The 23258-nt window shown below is 40.0% G+C and overlaps 3 protein-coding genes across 7 annotated transcripts in view; 1 reads left to right on the forward strand and 2 right to left on the reverse strand.

Annotated features, from left to right (window-relative positions):
• The window catches only part of kcnn1a (potassium intermediate/small conductance calcium-activated channel, subfamily N, member 1a), a gene marked incomplete in the record, with an annotated part of 241720 nt that overhangs the window by 41498 nt on the left and 176964 nt on the right, over positions 1-23258 (forward strand).
• LOC118563385 lies at positions 8167-15619 on the reverse strand. Of its 4 annotated transcripts, XM_036137868.1 has the most exons (7): positions 15242-15619; positions 14277-14324; positions 11538-11634; positions 10223-11179; positions 9847-10014; positions 9625-9720; positions 8167-8946 (listed from the first exon to the last, which is right to left on the reverse strand). In XM_036137868.1, exons 4-7 carry the CDS (start codon positions 11174-11176, stop codon positions 8629-8631), a joined length of 1536 nt encoding a protein of 511 aa, XP_035993761.1. In that variant the 5' UTR covers positions 11177-11179; positions 11538-11634; positions 14277-14324; positions 15242-15619; the 3' UTR covers positions 8167-8628. The 4 variants fall into 4 exon arrangements, with proteins under 4 accessions (XP_035993761.1, XP_035993760.1, XP_035993759.1 ...); XM_036137867.1 differs by lacking the exon at positions 11538-11634; XM_036137866.1 differs by having other exon boundaries at positions 10223-11634.
• Positions 17768-20530, reverse strand: LOC105933853 (40S ribosomal protein S28). Its single transcript, XM_012873574.3, has 4 exons — positions 20422-20530; positions 20086-20133; positions 18191-18313; positions 17768-17876 (listed from the first exon to the last, which is right to left on the reverse strand). Exons 1-3 carry the CDS (start codon positions 20458-20460, stop codon positions 18191-18193), a joined length of 210 nt encoding a protein of 69 aa, XP_012729028.1. The 5' UTR covers positions 20461-20530; the 3' UTR covers positions 17768-17876.

The following is a 23258-nucleotide window of genomic DNA, read 5'->3' on the forward strand; positions in this document are numbered from 1 at the left end:
ATTTTATTTGGTGGCAACGCCACTTCAGGCGTCAGTGCTTTGATTTTAATTGAATGAACACTGGAAAATATGTAGGGGTAATATTTGAGCTTAAATTGACTCTCTGGTCAGGACAGCCTTTTTTCAGGAACAAGAACTGAGTTCAAAGTAGACCGGGCTGGTTAAGCGATGAAGAGCAGACACAGCAGGGAGGGAAGGTAAGCAGGTCGGATCAGAGTCCAAGGCACACAATACAGGGTAACCAGGTCCTGGGCTCCAGAGACAGACAGGGCAGGTTCCAGACGGACAGACAGGACCAAACGGGATCAGGTAGGCTCAGAGACAGAAGGCAGAGAAAGGTCGGGCAACAAACGGGCAAACAGACGGAGTCACAAAATGACCAAAAAGCTGGAATGCTCTTACCCTTGGCTTGAGACGCTCTGAGACTGGAGGCTGATCAGAACGGGGTTTATATGGAGATGAGACCAGGTAAACCATTGAGAGTTAATTGCAGGCAGGGTGGAGACTGAACAAGTGTGCTGAGTAGTAATTTGATCAGCTCCAGTGCCAGGAATGTTACAGGAAGTTACATTTAAACAAAGATCTATATGAATTGGGGTGTATAATTACAGGATGTTACTTCAGGTTCCCTTGATTTGTCCCTTCTAGGCAGGCAAGCTGTCAACACATCTTTTTACCTTTTATCTTTTTCAAAAGGACGTTTTTTTTATCCCGAGCCCTGTGGCCGATGTTTTACTTACTCTGTAATAGGAGTTACACAGTATTTCACCGAGCCCATACTGGTTCTCTACTTTTACTGTTGACTTTGACAGAGCTCTGCTCAGTCTGAAGATGGAGAGTATGGCATACCTGCAAACCTGCCAACACAAGGCTGTCCACCTAAACTGACAAGGCAGTGCAAGCAGAGCATTCATTCGAGAAGCAGCCAAGCGACCCATGGTAACTCTAGAGGAGCTGCAGAGATCCACAGCTCAGGTGGGGGAATCTGTGGAAGTGACATCTACCAAATGGACCCCCCACAAACACGTCTGTAACGAAGCCCCGGTTTCTTTTTTGGAGGAATTTTACATTAGTTCTAAAGGAACTAATGTTTGTACACTCTAGTTGTTTTAAGTGGTTTTTACATAGCTGGGCGTGGCTCCTTTAAAAGCCATCTTGTTCATTCATGAGGGTGTTGGATTGAGGAGAGTTTTTAGAATGTCACCTGCTGTTCTGCTGCTACTAGTTAAAACCGTAACTGCTTAACCTCCATGCACATTCTGACTGCACTTGCATTTTTTTGGACTTTTTTTTTTATTGAAAATGAAAGGACATGGAAACTGAGGACATCAAAACTGCTTGACCTTTCATTTTTTGTTCATTGGTACCAACCTTGTTTATTCCACCGCTCGTGCCAACCTGACCGCACTGATCCACACGGTGGGATAGTGGCGACAGCGTCCTTTATGGAAGAGTGGCAAGAATTTGGGAGAGACAGCCATTGGAAGTCCAGTTAGCATCCTCATGTATCACAGTCTGGAAACAGATTCACTCCGGCCAGATCACTGTAAAAAACACCCGAATGTGCAGAAAAAACACAGTGTTTCTGTCTATCTTAGTGAAAGTTAGATGTGCTATTAAAGAGTGTGTTTTAGTTTCTGCGTGTTAACTCTTATTTTTCCCATGACAACCTGCCAGGAATCAGGCCCGGGTTTTACCAGCCCGTCTCATTTTTAGGCTCAGCACCTGTTGTTGCGCGTCATGAGAGGAGATACAAGTCACACACATCGCAGGGGATGGTGCTTTAAAAATAAATTCATGCTTTGTTTTTCTGACCTTCGCTAAATGCAATCTCTCCCTTTTGCACTTTAGCTCACATTAAAGCAAATGAAGACCATTCAACATTTTCTGTTATCGTTTGAGCTGTTCTCACCTCACTGTGCCTGATCTTTATTTATTAGTGTTTGTTCAAAAGAATGAGTGACTGTGGAATGTGCTTCACATCTAAGGTTCTCTTTCCTTTTACCACCTTTCGTTAAATTTGATTGATTCTCAAAGTCCAACGGCATCTTGTGCAGCTGATGACAGAACATGTCGACAATCTGCTGAGAGACAGAGTGCACTCAAGTTCAGTGACCAGATGTGTTGAGCAGACAGATGGGCTGGTGGGATAATTTACTGAACATAAGAAAAAAGACAGAACCAGGGCAGGAAATGACTCCTAGTAACCCCAGGGCTGACTGCCTTCTTTATGTCCTCTGGGCCACATTTGTAAAATCAGAGGGCCAGGATTCAAATCTTTGGTTCAGAGTTCATAAATGAGAGAATCTGCTCCCTCCCTGCTGCACGTCCTGTTACGCAACCTGGGAGCGACAAGGCCCTAGTTCTGCTCAGTTTACACTCACTATTATATCACAAACCCATCTTACATTTGTAGAAAAAAAACGTTAAATTTACATCCTTTTGATTACGTTAACCAAATATAAAACAGGCCTGACAGTTGCTAATAATATGTTTCATATTTACATACATAAAAAGAAGCAGACTTTTGCTTTGGCGTTTGATTTTGTTAAATTTGTATTACAGACACTAGGGTTACTTACATTTAAACAATTTAGCAAAGCTCAAATGAGGATGTCATGAATTTGTAAGCTTCTGAGACAGGGAGTTAAATAGAGGGACAGGTATGGATGAATTACAAGGCAACACCTCAAACACACAGTTTGTATCACAAAATTGACAGAAAATCAGCTCAAATCTCAGGAAAATACTGATTCATCCTTGGCTACAATTTCCAGATCCCTGAAGTCACATAGATTGCCGTTCTACTTGTTGTTCTGATAGTTCCAACATGGAAACATCCAGCTATTATATTATTCAGGAAGAGGACACATTCTGTGTTCTAGAGACTGACATGTTTTGTTGTTAAATAAGCGAAGCCAGAGCAACACGATACCTGTAATGGATGCGAAGTGGCAGTTGTTGGAGTTGAAAAAGCCAAACTTTTTTGTCTTGTTGCGCTGCGACAACCAATCAGGAACTGGATGGTGCTGTGATGCAGGGTTAAGGTCTGCGGCAGAGATGAAGCTGTTTTAATTCAACGTGGAAGACAAGCTGATAGGGGCGGTCGGCCTGATTTGTATGACTCGACCAATTATTACCTTTGAGACAAGTCCAGAATGGACCAAGCCTGCAGAAGAGCGAGTGGGTAGATTAGGGTGGAAATTAAGTGAAAGCGTCACTGGACAGCAGCAGTCCTTTTACTCTTAGATTTATCTCCTTCCTTTGATACTGTGGATCACAGCATCCTCCTGACCAGAGTGGAATCACTTGTTGGTATTCAAGGTGCAGCACTAAATTGGTTTGGATCCTATCTCTCCAACAGGAGTATTTCTGTGAATCTAGGACAGTATTCATCCTCTAAAGTATGGAGTGCCCCAGGGGTCGATATTGGCACCTCTTCTTTTTGCCTTATATTTGCTGCCTTTGGGGTTTATCTTTAAAAAGCATAAAGTCTCTTTTCACTGTTTTGCAGATGACATTCAAATCTATCTACCTGTAACTACAAATAGCCTGTCTGCTGTACATATGATACAGGATTGTCTTAGGGGAATGGCTGAGAGCTAATTTTTTTAAACATAAATAAGGAAAAAACCTAAGATTCTGGTGTTCGATCAATGCTATCCCCCGCTTGGGCATGATCGTGTGATTGGTCCCATGTCCTCCTTCTGTTGTCTGTATGTGAAAAATCTGGGTGTGATAGTTGATCCCTACTTTAAATTTGAAAAGCATATTAGCGCTAAGTTAAAATCTTATCTTCCCCTGTCTGATTTTGAGAGGGCTATCCACACATTTATTACATTGTGTTTAGATTATCGTAATTTATTGTATCTAGGGTTGGATCAGAGCTCTTTGCAGCGATGGCAGAGTGTATGAAATGCTGCAGCCCACCTTCTGACAAAAACAAGGAGACCTGAGTCTATTACTCCAGTTTTGCGCTCCCTGTATTGGATCCCTGTTGTCTTTCAGGAGAAAATTTAAGGTTTTCTTGATTGTTTTTATGTGTCTGAGGTCAGCCGAGCAGCTTTTGTGGCTGTCCCTAAAGCCAGGTTAAAGATCAGAGGTGGCAGAGCCTTTTCTGTGGTAACACCAACACCGGGGGACAGTCTCCTTATGTCTGTTAAGCTCTCTCAATCAGTAGGTCAGTTTAAGTCCAGACTGAAAACACATCTATTTACCCTGGCCTTCAACAGGGAAGCTGTGACACCAGTAACCCACCCTAAGATCGTGCACAAAGACTTTCAGAAGTAAAAGGAAACAAAACGAACAAAAAAAAAGGGCCTTGTTCTGATTTCTTTTCTCCAAGCCGCCTCCCATGATGTCCTCGGTCATGTCTCATGTAGCTGGAGTATTATCTGAGTAGAACCTGTGCATGTTTTTGTCCTGTTCAAGCTGTGACCGTGTTCATTTTTACTGATACAAGTACTGATATAAAATTACTACTTCATTGATTTGAATTCTTGGGAAATTGCTGTAATCTGAAATTAAGTATGTCTCTATTTTTATTCATATTGTTAGGTTTTGGAATGTTTTTATTATTTTTAGCAAACTTTGTCTTATTTTTTTTATATATATCTTTTATCCACTTGAAATGTGATTGTTGTGAAGCGCTTTGGTCAGCTTAGGTTGTTGTAAATGTTCTATATAAATAATAAACTTACTTACTGCTGTATTACAGGCTTGTCGCCTGCTGGTTGAACGGCCGGCGACATAGTGGTGCCATTCGCGTTCAATGTGGACGCACCCTTAGAATGGTTCAGTTAAAGTCAAGATCAGAATCCATTCAGCAATCTGTGGCAGGACTTAAAAAGTGCTCTTCATACGTAGATGCTCTCCATCCAGTGTCAATGAACTATTGATATTGGAGTCTTTAGATGTTCAAAGTGGGTAGAGACAAAGTCCAAAAGATTTGTAAAGATTTTCTGCCTCTCATTTTAGAAAAAATTAACTAATATTGATTCATCACACATAGGGGAATGTTTGATGCCTATATTTCTTCTAATTTTGATGATTATGGCTTACAGATAATATAAATCCAAAATTCAGTGTCTCAGAAACTTAGACTTAACCTATATAAAACCAATTTAAAATAGGCATTTCAATGTGTATAATATGTTGTATAATGGCCATACTAAGGCCAGCAGAATCATTGGGAAGACTGCTGACTGGACAGATCCCAGAGTCTAGAGGAAGAGAGAAGAGGCCCAGAATCCACGTTGCTTGAAGTCCAGAGAGAAGTTTCCTCAGTTGGTGATGATCTAGGGAGTTACTGTGCTTGGTTGGCCTGACCTGATCTCCACAGAGACTCTGTGGAATATTGTCTAGAGGAAGATGAGAGATCTAACAGTGCAGACGACCTGAAGGCCACTATCAAGGCAACCTGAGCTTCCTGAACACATCAGCAGAACCTCAGGCTGATCTCCTCCATGCTACTGGAGGAGACCACTAATTCATGCAGAAGGAGCCCCAAACAAGTATTGAGTGAACATAACTGAACATACTTTTCACAAGTCTGACATTTGTTTAAAATATTCTCTTTTATGGATCATGTGTACTATTCTACTTTTGAATTTTGGGTTGTCACTATCTGTAAACCATGAGAAGAAATAAGCCTTGAAATATTTCAGTCTTTGTGTGATGAATTTGACTTTTGCGAGGTGCAGTAGCTGTGCTGTTTGCACCTGGGAGCAACATGATAATTTCTGTTGGAGAAGAAGCAGCTCTGCTGTTTGGTGAGAGGTCTTTTTTAGCTCTGAAATTCCACATGTCCCTTCCACCTCTCAATAGTGCTACTTTGTGTTGGTTTATTTCATAATCCTGATAAAATACATCGAGGTTTGCAGTTGAAACATGACAAAGTGTAATAAATAAATAAATACAAACATAATAATACCCGGGTGTGAGTAGTTTTGACAGGGCAGAGTAAGCTGTGCTGACCCCAATTTCCTCATGACTGAAAAACAGATGTAATCACCATCTTGGTCAACATTTGCACCTTCAGTCCTTCCTAAAGATCATAAACGCTAATGCTGAAGATCACCTGTTTATCAAAGCTTCTGCTCAGAGAGAGTCGGACGTTCACCAGCATCATCACTTCCCCCGACTTGTTTCGGACCATCAGAACTCCACTTTGAGCTGTTATCCTCTCTTTACAGTTCGCTTCTCCTCGCTGCACCTCAGCTCATACCAGGTGACATGATTTTGCCTTTTGTTGTTCGTTCCATATCCGACACAGTGGCTGCATGATGTCTGAGCAAAGTCACGGACAGACAGATGTCGACCGCTGGTGTTTTCTCCAGACTGGGTCCGTCCTTGGCCACAAGCAGACAGACAGAGTGCGGCCTTGGACGGAGCTGTTGCTGCTCTGGAAAAATGTGTGCTACAGAGCAGGAGCATGGGAGTGAGGATGGTAAACACATGCTGGCAGCGCTCTGAATGGATGGGTGTGTGAGGAGGGGGAGCCAGATCGGTGGTTAGTTTTCAGGCTGAGGGGCACTTTGGTCACATTGATCTGTTTTCATGTGCACAGCTGTTGGTTGTTGAATCCTGTGAATAACAGAAGCATTCTGAACAACACTTCAGCTCACTCTATTTTTCTTGGATTTTTTAGATAAACAATTTAGTTTAATTCACACCAAAAAGGAAACAGGTATAGCAGAAACGTTTTTTTTCAGTGTGCCAGCCATCATCCTGAAGCTAAAAACCCTTCATCCGGGTTCATGTTTCCTTCTGAAATTCTGAAACGATGAAGGAAATGTTGGATCTTCTCCTGGATAACCCACATTCCTGTTCTTCTAATTCCCTTTCCTGAGCACGGCCAGCTTGTGTCAGCTTGCTTGTACTCTTGAACTTGAATGCTGAAAAGTCTCCAGGAGTTCATCTGCAGCCTGGTGTCAATTTCCCTCTCTGGTTGAACAGGCTGGATAAACCCACAGGAATCTTGGAAAGTTGGAAAGTATTTAAATGGCCGCCTGTGACACTGCAGGAGCTAGTGGATGATTTATAGAGGCTTTGAGCTAACAAAAATCCATGCTGTTTTTAAATGCTCCTCACTGACTGATGCAAGTAAAAGCATTCTTAGCCTTTGCTTCTATGAAATTAAATCTGTTTTGAGCTGCAAAACCTACAAGTATTAGAAAAAGTGTTAATTTTAAAACATTATTAGTTTATTACATTTCCTTATATTAAAGTTTAATCTTTTTTTTTCTTATTATTTTAGATTTTAGAAAAAGGACAAACTTTTACAAAAAGTGTGACAGATTCTTGAATATATTTCACACTTTGGGTTGACGTCTAACAAATTTCTCTCAGAATCTGCATGGAAGCACCTAGAGAATTGACTAAGCTGTGCTTTTCTAATAACCTATTTAAAACAACGTTCAGTTTTACATTATTTACGGCCAGATCTAATGACGTTTGGGGCTCCAAACACCAGTGGTCCAATGTCGAAGGAAGCACCCACCCTAATTATTTAGAATACTTTCAGCAAAGTTGCCTTGCCGCAAGAACGCTCTAAAAGAAGTTAAAACACTAGCCAAGGGATTCTGCATTTTCTCCAGGTTCATAGAAATTCTGCCACACATATACTAACTGGCTCCTCTAAACTGACTTTAGGTCCGAGTGTTTACATGCACAGTGGCTTTTCCTGTGAGCCTCTGCACTGTAAAACCCGACAAGTTCATTGAACTCAAAAAATTTGCTGAAACTGATTACATAAATTTTTTTAATTACAGTTGACTTTTTTTTTTAAGTTTAAGAAGTAGTCCTGATTCAGTTATCTACACTTGTAATTACAAGTGGCATTAACTTACTTTGACAAGTTTAGCAAACTTCTCTGATCAAGTATGTTTTACTAGTAATTTTGTTTCCAAAGTACAAACAAAACCAAGTACATTTAACTTAAATGTTTTCATTACTGTAAAAAAATCTTATCACTTTTTGTTTACTTAAAAATTTCAAATCAAAAGAATCTCTACCAACTCTACTACTCAGTAAGAACTTACTTAGGTTTAACTCAAAATAAGATATACCAGAACTTGAATTATTTTATGAAACCGATTACATCAATTATTTTAGGTCACTTTAACTCAAAATCACCCAAAACACATCAAAAATACATGAACAAGATTAAATTCAGTCCCATTTTATTGAGTAAAACAATACCCAAATTAGTACAATAACATTTTTTTTTTTTTTTCGGAATTATCACATTTTCAAATGGACAGTAAAAGGAACCTGTCATACATGTCCAACTTTACTAATAAACATTAGAGCTTAGTTTAATGTAATACATTTAAAGCACTGCATCACATTATCATATTTCAAAATCACATAAGAGCAAAGATATGAAACTGTGTACTTCAGTAACAGCTTCCAGTACAAACAAACATCACAAAAGAGTATTTTCAAAAACTGACCAAGAAAAACAAATATGCCTATGCATGACACTGTATCCATACTAATACAATTTTTAAGATGAACTGGCAAACATTGAGTTGGAGGTGAACAATAATAATGTCAAAACATTAAGTTGTTTCAGTTGTGTGTGCCTGATATGTTGCTCAAGCAACTTTGTTAACAAGAGCCAGATTACTCCCGTGCCAAAAGTTCATTTTTCAGGCTCAACACTCTGGGTCTCAACTTTCCATCTTCCAGGCCCATTAAGACCTTCTGAATGAAGTCAAAAGTATTGGCCAATTCTTTTGGGTAATCTAAATGCAGTGCATAAATCAGGCCAAAAAGGACAACATATCCATCAGCGAGTGTGGGCACGGTGATCACTACATTACCCTCAATGACAACTTCAACCGTATCTGGGACGAGGAATGTGGGATCAATTGAGTTGGCAGAGTTCAAAACGATGCCAACTGCTATGTCATGAAGATCCATTTCTGGAGACTCCACAGGCTGAAGATGAGAAAGAGAGTAGAAACACATCTTAGCATACTTGAATACAAAGTGATGGCATCACAAGCTATAGTATGGAGACCACAGATGATAAAATCATATCTGGCCATGTTCTGATAATTATAATGTGAAACTAACCGTTTGCCTCTTTATGTGATTTACTTTTACTGAGTATGTTAATTGTCCAGTTGTTCAATTAGTTTGTTAAATGCTAATAGGAGGTCAGAGCATCCACTGCCTTGTGTATAAATTGACTGTCAGTATAAATAAATCAAAGGGATTGTTCACCAGTGTTGCAAATTCGCCAATTTCCATCATTCCTATACATAACTACTTTCCAGACGGGTGGAGTGATTTCAAAAGCACTTTCCAGTTCCGGCTACGCATTAGCTGCTCTGTCTCGTAACGTTACCCTATTCTTTCATAGTGTGGAGAATGTGCAGGTCACAACTTGTGAGTGGAGTTGTTGGATTGTGTATTTGATGGATTTTGTGAGAGGGAGGTATCTAACATTCACCTCCATTGTGTGGGCTTGGCAGCTCGCATCTCTGCCTCATAGATCTCAAAACAGTCTGATGTGAAGTGGTCTGATGTTACCACTCTGAGTCTTTCGAAATTCATAAAACAAGCAAACTTTTAACAAAAGAACACACAACATAAAACAATATGCTGACTTACATCCCACATCTTCAGGAACTTGGAGTCATCCTCGCACAGATAAGGAGGAAGAGCACGGAGAACAACCGCACGTCTTCCATGGACGTCAACTTGCTCCTTGAGTGAGAGAACATAGTCTTGATTTACTTTGGATGTTAGACAATATCCACACTGTTTGTATCGGTGTGGTGCTGCCATTTTGTTAGTTCATGACTGAAGCACCAGGAAGTGTAGTCAACTCACCTGGAGGTCATAAGCACTGAAGAGCTTATCAAGGGCTTCGGCCACTTTCCCTGTGCGTGCAGCTTTTTTTCTGAACAAGCTCTGGAGACGAGGAACATGTCGATCCAGCTCAGCATAGAAATTGTTTTTCAGGTTGATGTTCGTGATCCTGTGGAACTCTGAACAAATCTGTGCAAACACAAAAGGATTGTTTAATGCCTAAGTATGTGCCACATATATAATGAATACAGAACTAAATAAACAACAGAAAATCTCAAGCATAATAGCAAATCACTGAAACTCCATTTCAGATGTGGGTTTATGTAGAACATTAGGAAATTATAAGCCAAGTGTCATTGTTTTATTTTTTTAGATTTTATCACTAAAAAATACTCACCTGGGACTCAATTCCAAGGGCAGGCCAGCGTTCCAAGATCTCTCCAACAGGTAGCTCATCGCTGACGACTTCTTTTCGCCGTAAGGCAAAAGTAGTTTGCATCAGAGCTGTAATCTGGGTGAGGTTTTTGGCGGTTATCTTGACTTCATCTACAATTTGGAGTCTGATTTGCTCCAAGCTTCCAAGATCTTCCCCTCTTGGGAAATTTGGGAGAAAATTCACCTCTGCCCGTTTTGGTCTTTTAATGTTACTGTGGGCAGGCTGTTTGTCAGGGTTGTTTTTGCTCCGTTTTCCAGAATTTATGGCTACTTCACTAAATCCAGCTTGACTCAACTTTGTTCTATAGTTCCCCATTTTAAACTTTAAACTGTTTTTCCACCCGTACCATCCTGTCTGAGATCCTGGTTCTTTTAGACACGGATGTTTAGTCACAAGTGCTTTTGCGACCTCTGAAAATTCCCTATCAGTGGGATATGCTTTAAAAGCATGCATTTTACCTGCAAGGGTCTCAAGGATGTTGTGTTTTTGGCCCTTTGACAATTTCAGAGTTTTCCCAGTTCTCTCAAATGCAATATTTCCTTCTCCAAGTATAAGCTCCACCTCATATGAAAAAGTGGGCACTGGAAAAACGGTGGGCCATCTATCAACTCTCTGTGGGGTCATTGCATGGGGAAGTATGATGGTTTCATCTGATGCTACAGAGCTGCCATCACTCTCACCCGTAATCACTTTTAATACAGCCTTCTGCGGAAGCTCATCAATGTCTACAAGAGAGCATAACTGCCCATCAAAATCTGGGTCTTCATAAGATAAGCTAAAGTCAAAGTCTAGCTGGAACTTGGCTTTTATCTTGGTTTTCAGCTCATCTACACTCTCTGGACGTGAAGGCAAGGTCATCTTCCTGACAATGTCAGTAGAAACATGGACATGAAGAAGGAGATTTTGAGCCGCCATGTCCTATAATTTAAGAGAAAGAAAAAAAAGAGGATTAATGACCAACATGAGCTTTGACATCAGGCAAATCGTTCAATGTCAAGCACATTATCAGTTCTGGATGAAAATCATTATCATTAACTTCAAATGTATACCCTATGCAAATAAAAAACAAACAAACAATTGCTTAGTTCATTTCGTCTAGGCTTGTGGGGACACAGTAGTGTCAGTTATGGCACCTTGGATGTGAGATTACACTTGTGTTTTTTCTCCACGAGATTCTACAGTTCCCCACTTCTTAATCTTTTAACCCTCTGATCAGAATAAATCTTTTTAGCGTCAGCACCAAATGTCCATCAATGTTGTATGTTGGGAAACTGACTGTGTCGTTGAGGTCCGACAGCTGATAGACAGAGAAGTGGTCTGTGGATGTCACCTCAAATGAGCGTATATGCTCAGTGTACCAGCAGTTGTAGTCTCTGCAATGGAAGTAAATAGAGTCATTCACAAGCAGTATGTGATCAATCCTGCTGAATTTTGGAAGTCCTCCAGTCTCACCAACTGAAACAAACATCCCCCTTGCAAACTCTGTGCCACTTATGGAGACCTTTGGTGTGCTGTAAATGCTCTGGCTACTGGTCTTTGTCTCTATGAAGTTTTTTGCCACTTGAGGTAGTGTGTCAACTTGGATGAAGGCAACACTAGAAGCTTGGATGTCAGGTCTGAAAAATGTTGAGGCACTGAAATGATATGCCATCATATGCTGATGCCTGGTAGCAAGAGTTTTCAAGACATTCTTGAAATTATGTGTGCCATGTATCACCCTTTTAAAAAAGCGATGTTTCCCTTCAAACCTCATGGTCCATAGGTGAACAAGTGGCCCAAACCGCTTTGTCAGTTCTGGGTAGTGCTCCACATAATGATGTTTGGGTCGTAGCTTAAAGTCTGGAAAGAGAACCTTAAGACCTTGTCTGTGATCACTAATTTTAGTCTGCATGTACTGTATGGACTCCTCTGTGAAAGATGGAGACAATACCAGTTGCACAATGTCTTTGAGATCCATCAATATGGCCCAGGCATCATCTCCTTCTGGGACTTTACTTCCTACCATGAGTGGTAATAACCTCAGCAAAGTGCAGTTTTCATGCCCATTCCCACCGATGCTTTGTTTAGCTGCAAAATTCTTGGGGATCACGTGTGGTTTATCCAGCCTATCAGCATGCTGATATGGAAATCTCCGGATTTGTGCATTCAGATACTCAAGGGTGAAATATTTATGGCGGATCATCTCATGGATGCACAGCGCCAACTCAACTGGGACTATGCCCTCAAAAAGATCGTGAAGTATATCAGGTGGGAAACCAGTAATGGGATGAAAATGCTGCAATGCCTCACTAAGAACACACTCAGATTTAACACCAAAGTGAGGTGCACTTTCTCCCTGTACAGCATTCTGCACGTGAACATCATGAGAAGCCTTTGTTCTCATGTTTAAGCCCGCTTCAGAAGCTTCACTGGACTGGATCTCACTTGTAGTACAGCAACAGAATCTGCAGACATAGTTTCCTCGGAAACTCTGCACAAAACCTGCAAGACCATGGGCAGCCAAATTATCCGCTGCCACACACAATACAGTGCCTCTGATACACTGGCCAAGAGTTTCAATGAACACGCCATCCTGCTCAAGAGTGCACAAGTCTCTCAACAAAGGTGAAAGTACACTCTGATAACCGCATTTCTGCAGATCAGGTACTTTGCATAGCAGAGCTAGCTGAATGACATGCAGACTGGACCTGTATTTACTAGGTACGTTAGCAAGTAACCAGTAAACGGCACAAAGCTTGTGGATCTTTCTAGCTGTGCCTAAAGGATTAGCTAATTCAACGTCATCCACATACAAAATCAGGGAAAGTTTCAACTCTCCACCTTCTGACAATAGTGGATTTTCTTTGAAGTATGTTCCATCTTCATGAGTTGCGTACATTCCAGAAGGTGATGGTTTGTTTTCTTGAATCTTCTCAAGAATGTCAGTATTGCTAAACATTGTTTGAAGCATCTGTAGTATTGACACATACACTGCTGTGTGTCCACTGGAATCTATAGCATACTGCACTGGCATTACCAGAGGGTAGTTACTTCTTACAAATGTTTTCCTGCGCTTAGCAGTGGACAGCTCTGCACCATCTGATGTGGCACTGACAAAAACATTATTTTTCATCAAAGCTTCCACTAATTCATGGAGAAGGGAGTCACTAATTGCCTGATCATGTTCCTGAAAAACCCTTTTGATAGAGTCTCGCACTAGAGGTTTAGACAATGAGAATATGTGTGACAAGTTTTCAACTATGTCCTGTATAGCCATCTCTGATACATGAAGAACACTGTGCATTTTCAAAAACAGAGAACCCAAGTTGCTCCTCAACTGGGCTTGCAATGCACCATTGTCATCTCTAGACTCTGGAGGATTACACACAGGAGTACTCTGAAGGGTATCACCCTCATCAGATTCTATATCAGTTGGCACTGATTGGCCATCAGTGTTTGTATGCACAACCTCATTCTTAAAATCTGTGATGTCGCCATTTGGATGACTCCTACATCTGTGTGCATTGAATGAAGAATAGACATTAGTCCGGTATTGACAATTTCTGAACGGACATTCTATCATCTCGTGTTTTTTTAAATGTGATCTTAAATGACTAAGAAGTGCTTTTTCATTGAATGGCTCCTTAAATCCACACTTCGGGCAGATGAATGCCACACATCCTTCTTGACTTTCGCTTAGCACAACTGTATTTGAATGTGACCGTGTTAAATGAATTTTCAAAGCATTTACCGATTGAAATGTGCAGATGCAATGATCATAAAGACAAGGCAATGGACTTGCTGTGGACAAATTGCTGTGACGCAAACGATAGTGTTCAAACGAGTGTGCCCGTTGATCAAAGGCTGCGCTACAAAGCTTACACTTCCAAGACATCGCAAAAGTGAGTGTTGTGGCAAAACCTTAACTTTGACAGGAATGCATAAGGATGGGTTTTAGCAATAAATGTCAAAATTGTAAAAAAAAAAAAAAAAAAAAAAAAAAAAAAAAAAAAAAAAAAAAAAAAAAAAAACACACCAGTTTGTTGACAAGTTGAAAAAGCCCAGCCAGTTCTTCAGTCTCAGCCTAAAAGACAGAAGATTTACATAATTTATACTGACATAGAAATATGACTGATATCACAGACGACCATACAGACTCAGGATCTAATATGTACATTACAGTCTTTCCTTTAGGATTTTTCAAAGAGTGGCTGCAGGACACATAACCACGTGTGTTTGTTGACAACAAAATAGCATGTAGTGAGACAGAGGATGCTGATATAGATCATAAACGTATACAAAACAATATTAAGGAGCAGGCTGCCACTACTTAATGACCAGGGTTTTGGTTTTAGCTTATATTAAATTGTGGCTCCAGTTGCGGTGGCACAGTAACACAAACGCATATATGATAATCCATCCCTCTACATATTGATCTCGCAACGGCTTCGATGTAAACAAATGCGTCCTAATATAACAGAAAAAAACCGCGGAAAGTGACCGGACTTGCATTAATTTTTTTTTTTTTTTTTTGCGGCTCTAGTGGCTCGCTTTTTTTGAAAGTAGGCTGACAAGAAGGGGAGTGGAAGAGGGGGAGAGATATTCGGCAAAGGACCGCGGGTCGGATTTAAACCCGGGTCGACCACGTCGAGGACTAAGGCCTGTGTATATGGGTCCTGCTACCCGCTGCGCCACGTGCGAGCCCCATTAAACTTATTACAGTCGAGCACTGTTCCTTACAAGCGTCTCAAAGCAGCACTGGAGGGCGCGGTTTATCAATAAACACATCTACGACGTTAACTACCTTAACCGTATAAACATTTTGCCATAAAATTAAAATTCTTCTTTAATGTTAGCCCATGACTCGGTGCCAACATGCCCAGACATGCAACTAGCTTGCTTGAATTTAGCAAGGAACAAATAGCACACTAACTTTCCGCTTTAAAGTACAGTAAATCTTAGGTGAACATGGAGGCAAAACGACAAATAATGTCAACTTACCTGAGACTAGCACAAAACAAAGTGCAGATGAGAAGGTCATGAAGACAGAAGGCAGTAAGAATCACGTCCAAATTCACAGACGGCAGTTCCCGCTGAACTTTTCCTAACCCAGAACGAGCCGTTAATGTGGCGCACTTTTCCAATCAGCAGGAAGTGACGTCATACGGACCGAAGAAAGGAAGTGACGTCACACAGACCGAAGAACCAGTCAAATTATTTAAGTACACTGACAAAATGAAATTAAAGATTTAAGTAAGAGGCACTTAAAGTTGAAAATAAGTTATATCAACTCAAACAAACTGAGGTCAACTAACTTTTTTAAATTCTTGAGTTAAACAAACTTATTTTTTTTAACACACTTGTACTGTTCGGTTTTACAGTGTGTGTTGTCCAGAGATGAACTAGTAACATATCCAGGGTGTGGTAGACCACTCGGCCAATCAGCACCAGAAACAGGCCCCTAAAAGTGGAACATATTCCGCCACCTTACTTTCATTAGTTTCTGGGTGGCCTATCCTGGAACACAAGTGCCAGTGTCCTGAATGGGTTGACATGTGCTTCTGGTCCAATATACCTTAGTCAAACAAACGCTTATCTTCACAGCTGGTTCCTTTTTTGGGGTGCTTGATGAGTGTATTGAGAGAATACAGTATTCATTCCCTGTGACATAACACTCATTTGTTAATTATGGTGTAATATTATCCATATGCCTTCCTTGAAGATTTCTAATTCAATTCGTGGCATTGCAATGGTGGCATTCGCGTTATCTGCGTTCCTTTGATGAGGGCTTCTTTCATGCTGGCTTTCAACTCAGGGTTGATTGGACGCTGAGTTTAGTTACCTGACTGATATCACCTGGTCTGAAACTGAAAACAGTGAGTATAACAGCATGAGGTACAACTAACCAGAGTAGATCGGCCATTCTTACTGAAACGGGGCACTAGACAGCTAAACCATGCGTTAATGCCACCATTTTCAAACCTTTCCTCACAGCAGGACGGTTGACCCCACATACCTAAACGTACCTTTGCTCCCTCAGCTTTCTGCAGCTTCACCATAACACCCCTGATGCAGTTTTTTAGCTGTATGATAAATTCATGGTCACTCGTTTCTGACTGCATGAAATACATGATGTATTCATGCAACCTTTGCTCAACCAAACATGACAGATTTTGACCACCAAAAGAAATGGAGATCTGCCCAACTCAGTTACAACTGTAATTCAACTAAACATGGGTATGACAATACAAACAGCACCAACTATAGAGATCAAGACCAAACAGATGATTTGTCAACTTAGTAACAAATACTAGTAATTAAAGTTAAATAGCTTAACACATGTCACAGAAATTGTTTGAGATAAATATTTTTATGCTGAGTTTACTTTATGGAAAATTGAGACTTGGAAAACATTTATCTTTCACATTTTCCTTTTAGTCTTAAATACCCCGAACTTAGAGGAACAACTTTTAGGACATTGAATTAGTTAAACTGGCCATAACAGTGAAAGTTTGAGTGGTACTGCCATCTGCTGGAAACAACTTGAACTGCATGATATTGACATATTGCCGAGCAAGAGCTCAGCCCAAAACATGTAACGGGTAGCGTGAGGAAAGCCGAGCTGCAGACACAGCAAAGCAAACAGATCCACCAAAGCGCCGGGTGGTTTCCACCTGTGAGCAGTTGCTGCCAGTGAGTCCAAATTATCCCTCTGGCTCCTGCAGGGCTGCATTCACACAGTGACTTGGCATATAGACTGCTTTGGAGGTCATTTTAACTAGATCAAGATTCATAGTGGTTTTCAAAGGATCGGTCCCTGCACTTAGGATTTTGTAGTTTTCACAGGTGCAGATGTTCTGATATACCCATGTAACACTCTTCCTGTCATGAAAAACTTGTTTGTTCACATTTATTGTGGGAATGTCCTAACCTGACTCTCGCCAGATGGATGTAGTTCTGCTGAGCTCCACACATTCATCTGGGATTGTTACATTATTAATTTCAGGAGGGACCCTATCAAAAACCCTTGGATATGATTGGCTAAACCACTTGTCCGTGATCTTTACAGGTGTGTTACTTGGCCATTTAGAAGATCATGTTCTTTTAAAGAATTAATCTTTGGAAGATTGGACAATGATGAAATAGCATTAATGTTTCCGCCTGCTTCCTCGCCGCCATTGTTGTCTGAATCCTAAATCACTTCTGAAACGTTGAATCTACAAAAATCCCACCCTGCGATCCTGATTGGCTTGTCCATTCTATGTGGTGTTGAAATCCCTCCCAATGGCAGCGATTCCTCATGGATGTGTGGAGCTCTGTGGAACTACATCCATCTGGCAAGTCAGGTTATGAATGTCCACCACCACACGTGTTTAAGCTAGAAAGCACAAAGTCAACACTATGGGTAAAATGAACACTGGTGACAACAAGCCACCAAGCATTACTTATACTAGATCTGATGGTCAAACTTCAGCTTTATAAGAAATGAAGGATTTGTTTGACAAAAAAGACACGAGAGCTAAAACATTTGTGAATTCCTCAATTTATTTCAAAACATCTTAACATGAGCTGTAGCCCACAGCGAGCAAAGATGATGCTCCACGGTCATGGAGAGGCACCTCAGCTTCATCTTGCACTGTTAAAGAAAAGAAGAGCTCAGTCAATCCATTAGAAGATACAACAAAACTAAACTGCTTAAAAACATCAATACGAGTCATCTAATGCTTTCTGTTCTTAAGACACTTGAATTAAAAGTGTCAAGTTTGAACTTAGATGGTGCTAAAATGTTTCCATGTAGTTAGGAAGAACATAAAAGCTGAAATCAAAAGTTTAAACATCCAGATGTTTTTAGAGGCCCCATTAAGTGTCTGTTGATGTTATAGTGGAATGTCCTGTTTTCTCTACGGTTTCTATGCACCAGAAAAGACTGAACTGAGAGTTTTGGCTCACCTATCGCAGCCTCCTGGCTTCTCTTTCAGACTCCAGAAGGGTAAGCACATCTCCTTCTCTGACCGGGCCCTTCACGTTCCTGATGATGGAGCGGTTGCTGTCGTCCATGAACTCAACACGGACCTGGAGGAAAACAAGCCAGACAAAAAGCAATAAATTCTCGAGTTCATTCTGTTTCAACATTTTTTTCCTGCCTGAAGAAAACGCTTACTGGCAACAAGGGCCCAGGAAAGGATTGGGGCTGGAAAATGATCATACGTATTCAAATTATTCGGGCATTACTCTGGTCTTACATAACAATTTTACTATAGAAACTAGTCACTGAAAATTTGACTAAACAAAATCAGGATATTTAGCAAATGCTTCAATCAGAACCATAAACCTGACATGATTTAGCATACACTTAAAGTAAGGCTAGGACCCCTAACCCTATTACTGATGTTGAATAGCAGAGCTAACATACGATGGGACAAGTTACCCTGTGTCCTCCAGAGGAAAAAAAAAAAAAAAAAAGCACTACTGAAGGGCAGAAGGCCAAATCCCTGCTAGTGCTTCTTACAGCAGAACGTGGCTCTGTACTGATCAGCCCTGATGCCACAGGCACCCCTGCATGCTGCCAGGCCAGATCATTTAACAGCATGACAAATAGCCTGACCACCAGAACCACGGAGATTAACGAAAACAAAGCATTCCGAGTCAGCGTGCCAGTCGCAGGTAAAACATTTACGCAGCTATCATTTGATCAAAGTGTTCCACTCAATATAATGTGATGTAGAGAGAACAGCGCTGGCACTCTGGACCATTTTGGCGTAAATATTGGTTATGTAACCATATAAGTTAATTATAGATCTAGTTACCTATATCAAATATGGCCACAAAAAAAATCTACATTTCAAAAACCGGAAATCTCACTAGTTTTTAGAACTACCCTAAGTGTCCAGTTTGGTTCAATAATTGACATTTAGGGTAAATTGATCAGAAGCGATGACCTGTTTAGCTGTCTACAAAATTAATTTAAAGAATTTTTGAAAAATACAACAGATCATTTGTACAGTTTTGGAGTATCCGTGCCAGATGACAACTATGTTAATTCCCTCACCAATTTATGAATTAACATTTCTCTCTCGCATACACCACATGAAAAAAGGATTTTCCATCAGTGCATCTGATGTCCTTTACTATGATGGAAGTCAACCATCACAATACTTTTGAGAATGCAGAGTGGCTTGTGAAGCCGATGGAGACAATTTGTCATTAGACTGGGGGTTATAATGAAAAATGACAAAAATCAGAAAACTATCAAATCTCAAACTTTAGCAATATTTAATAACATTTTATACAACACAATTGCCACTTATAGTTCTTTTGGACTCAATTAGGAAAGTATTATGGCTGTAAAAAAAATTAAGAAAATTTTAAATTGTGATATAGTGGCTAAATATTGTGATTAAGAAAACACCCCAATTTTCCGCACACTAAGATTCTCCAACATACAGTAGACATAAGATCTATAGTCAAAGTTCATCCAAGGAGACAAATATTGAGTAGAAAGAGGAATTATCAGGCGCAGCTATTAAAATATTAGAGCCAATCAGACATTTCAAGCAGGCTGCCCGTTGTGGCTGTAATATTGCTGACGCTAATACTGTGCTACCACCTGAGAATTGGTACAATAAGACGACTCAATAAATTGATTTTGATAAATTAAAACGCCTTTTGAGTCCTTTAACTGGATGATATTCAGGACAGTCAAAAGGTCGCTTTTGTTATAACAGACATGAATTTCTTCAAAGACAGCTGAAACCTTGATTACTGACTGGATAAAGTCGGTACATTAACGATGCCGTATCATGCCCCACGAAGCTAACCGCTAGAGAACAACTTTGTTAGCATACCTGTGTACACTGGCCCTGAGAACCAGTTCTTCCGAGGACCTTTGTCACCTAAAAAAATAAAACACACACACATAGGGGTACATAAATAAGCCATTCTCACATTTTCTACAGAGACCACGAACAGAAGGGAAACAGGCCCACAGCTCGCAGCTAAGACACTGTGGCGCGGACAGGCCTCCATGATGGAAGCGCGAGCTCACAACTGGCGACTTTCATTTAACCCAAAAAAAATGCACTTAGCTTTAAAATACTGAAAATAACAGATATGACATGTGTTTATACAAATGTCCGTCCAGCTAAACGAGGTTTCTACAAGACTCTAATGGGTTTTCTTACTCTCGCAAGCTTGATCGGCTGCACGCGGCTGGCGTCCATGTTGTCAGGTTAGACCAGAAAGGAAGTCACGTGGTGCGAGGAACGGATATAGTGAGGCCGGAACTGTGGAGTTAAACTCCTATTGGCCATTGTTCTGAAATTAAATACGAGGGTTATACATAAAATTAAGTTAAAGGTTATGGTGCAAAAAAGTATATCAAACAGACAAAATCTAAATAAAAATAATAATAAAAGTATTTCACTTTCAACTTCCGTTTCCGGTAGCGTTTACACGACAGAAAAATTACACACAGACCCATTTAATAAATTAGAATATTTATTGAAAATATTTTTAATTTCCGTAGCTCAAATTACTTAGTGAAACACATTATATAGGTACACACAGACTGATATAATTCATTACTTTAACTATGAGGATTGCTTTGTTTACAGCTATTGAAAACACGAGTAGAATATTACATCAGAACAATAATAAACATTTTAAAAGAGGAATGTGGGTATTATGAAAAGTATATTTACTACCTGCCTAAAGGTTGCCCTTTTCAAAAAGTTAGGAGAGACCAAGGACTAGGGTAACAGGGCATAGTTGCAGCATGTTTCTCCAAAAAGAAACAAACTAAGTGCCACCCATAGACTGTACATGCTCAGTAACATGCTCTCACTTGCAGTGCAAAAGCAAGCAGATTGAAAAGCTCCTTTATTGGAGCTTTTGGGAAAAATAGCTTTTAGGATATGAAAGCATTTTTATTTACTCTTTTGCTTCAGCCTTATTTATGATATACTGGTATGCTGTTTTTGTTAAAACCCTTTATGGTGTAAACAAGTGATTATTTTTAGCCAACATTGTTAGAATGTATTAAGATCACCTAGTTTAGCTAGTGCATGAAGTTTTATCATACCTGACAGGGAGGGGGATGGTTGCAACAATTGTTGCAGTTGTCTCCATTAATATAGAACAGACCTCATAACACACATTTTTTGAACATATTTTCATTAGTTTTTACTTAAATATAATACAGTTCATCAGGTTAGAGCAGGGACAGTAGGCGTGCCTATGTGTGTGTGTGTGTGTGTGTGTGTGTGTGTGTGTGAGAGTCATTATGTGTTTCCAGAATTATTTTTTGATGAAACAAGCGGCTCAGAATGCACACAGATTGCACATAACACGTAGACACAATAAGACATAATGCTTCTAAACGTTTTTTTGTTTTTGTTTTTAACAAACTCTGTTGATTGCACTGACCAACAACACTTCCATGTGGACATATTTCTGTGTCTATGCCTTTTTACATTAATTTATGTGCTGAAGCGGATACTGTGAATGGTCTAATTATATAAAAACGAATATAATAATAATAAGGAATGCATGTGCTAACAATTGACAAAGTGAAGGTTAATTGGCTCACAAATTGTTCCAATCTTCCTATGCCATTGAAGCCAAATGTATTCTGTATCAATTTGAATCTTTGACATCTGCACATAAAGCCTTTTCATAGGCGAATATGTAATAGTCATCTGATCAAAGCTGATATTTACCCTGCAATATTATAAAAAAGTTTTTTAAATAAAACAAGTAATGTAATATACAATAATAATAATAATGATTCATGAATGGTAAAATGTATTGTATTTGTAACATGTTGCAACCACTCCCAAACAATGGTCCAACTATCCCTGGCCCCGGGGTCAGTTGCAACATCTAACTCTATGCATTCAGGTACAAATTATGAACAATTGTGAAATTGTTCTTTAATCAGCTTTAAAGGGTTTGACTAATAACAGACAGATGTAAGTTTATTCTATAAAAGTTGATTGTCCAAACCATCTCTGAGTAACAGAGTCAAATGCAAAAGGTGTTGCAGCTGTTCCCGGTCTCGCCTACTTTTAATTTGACAAGCGATCCTCATCTTTTCTTACCTGACTCCGCCAGATAGATTTGCTCCGCATATCCATCTGGAAACCTTCCGTTGAAGTAATTTTGGGAAGGGGCGAAAATACTGGTTAGCTGATTGGCCTATGTTGGTGATAGACGGGCCAAATGAACCAATCAGATTCGTCGTCGCTCTGTTACGAGCGACGACGAAAACACAACCACAAGCCAAGCTACTCTTGCTGCTGCAGGTAAAGGCTCGTTAGCTCAGCAGAGAAATACTCTGTAATTCCGATAAAACTTGCTCGATAGCCACGCTAACGCTAGTTTCATCGGCTGAAGCCGCCATGTTGTTTAGACTGAACTGACGCGCTTCCCGTTGCGTCACACCTCAACCCGCCTCAAAGCCAACGCTGATTGGACGTTCGTTTGGTGAACGGCTCCAAATTTTCTTCAACGGAGAGTATCCAGACTGATCTGCGAGTGAAACCTTGAAAACTCGCGAGATCAGGGTGGTCTCACGAGGCTACATCTTTTCAGCATACATCCTCATTTACTGAATATGACTGTGTACATATATTATACAACCATTGAGGTGGAGAGATAAAGCAAATCAGATAAGCACTGAGCCAATAGTGCAATCAATGGGTTGAAAAACAAAGTATATAGTACAGTTCCTCCTACAGCAGTTTACAATTAAGGCTTATAATTGTATCTATTGAAAGTGATACCATGCCTTTAACAGATAAAAACCAACACAAGAAATCACTTTCTATACTCTCTTAAATTGGAGTTTAGTTCATATCAACTTGAATTTACTGATGAAAGTCAAATGATTAAAATTCACATTATCTGTTAGGTATGCCCTTGATCAAAGCTGCCAAGGAGGGAACCGTGTAAAATCGGATCTGTTTGATTTCACATATCAGAATAACTGTCTCTGTTTGATTTCTAGGAATACAGTGGG

Source organism: Fundulus heteroclitus, chromosome 6 (assembly GCF_011125445.2).
Source record: "Fundulus heteroclitus isolate FHET01 chromosome 6, MU-UCD_Fhet_4.1, whole genome shotgun sequence".
Lineage (NCBI taxonomy): Eukaryota > Metazoa > Chordata > Actinopteri > Cyprinodontiformes > Fundulidae > Fundulus > Fundulus heteroclitus.

Excerpts from the sequence above, each read along its gene's own strand:
- LOC118563385 (XM_036137865.1), bottom strand. The coding sequence starts at position 13,544 with ATGCACAGTGTTCTTCATGTATCAGAGATGGCTATACAGGACATAGTT. Across the intron at positions 11,180-11,537 it reads TGTCGGACCTCAACGACACA|GACATGGCGGCTCAAAATCT; the intron begins GTCAGTTTCCCA and ends CTTAAATTATAG. Across the intron at positions 9,721-9,846 it reads TCAGTGCTTATGACCTCCAG|GAGCAAGTTGACGTCCATGG; the intron begins GTGAGTTGACTA and ends CTCTCACTCAAG.
- LOC105933853 (XM_012873574.3), bottom strand. The coding sequence starts at position 20,460 with ATGGACGCCAGCCGCGTGCAGCCGATCAAGCTTGCGAGA. Across the intron at positions 20,134-20,421 it reads AGCCGATCAAGCTTGCGAGA|GTGACAAAGGTCCTCGGAAG; the intron begins GTAAGAAAACCC and ends TTATTTTTTTAG. Across the intron at positions 18,314-20,085 it reads CTCAGGGCCAGTGTACACAG|GTCCGTGTTGAGTTCATGGA; the intron begins GTATGCTAACAA and ends GTTTTCCTCCAG.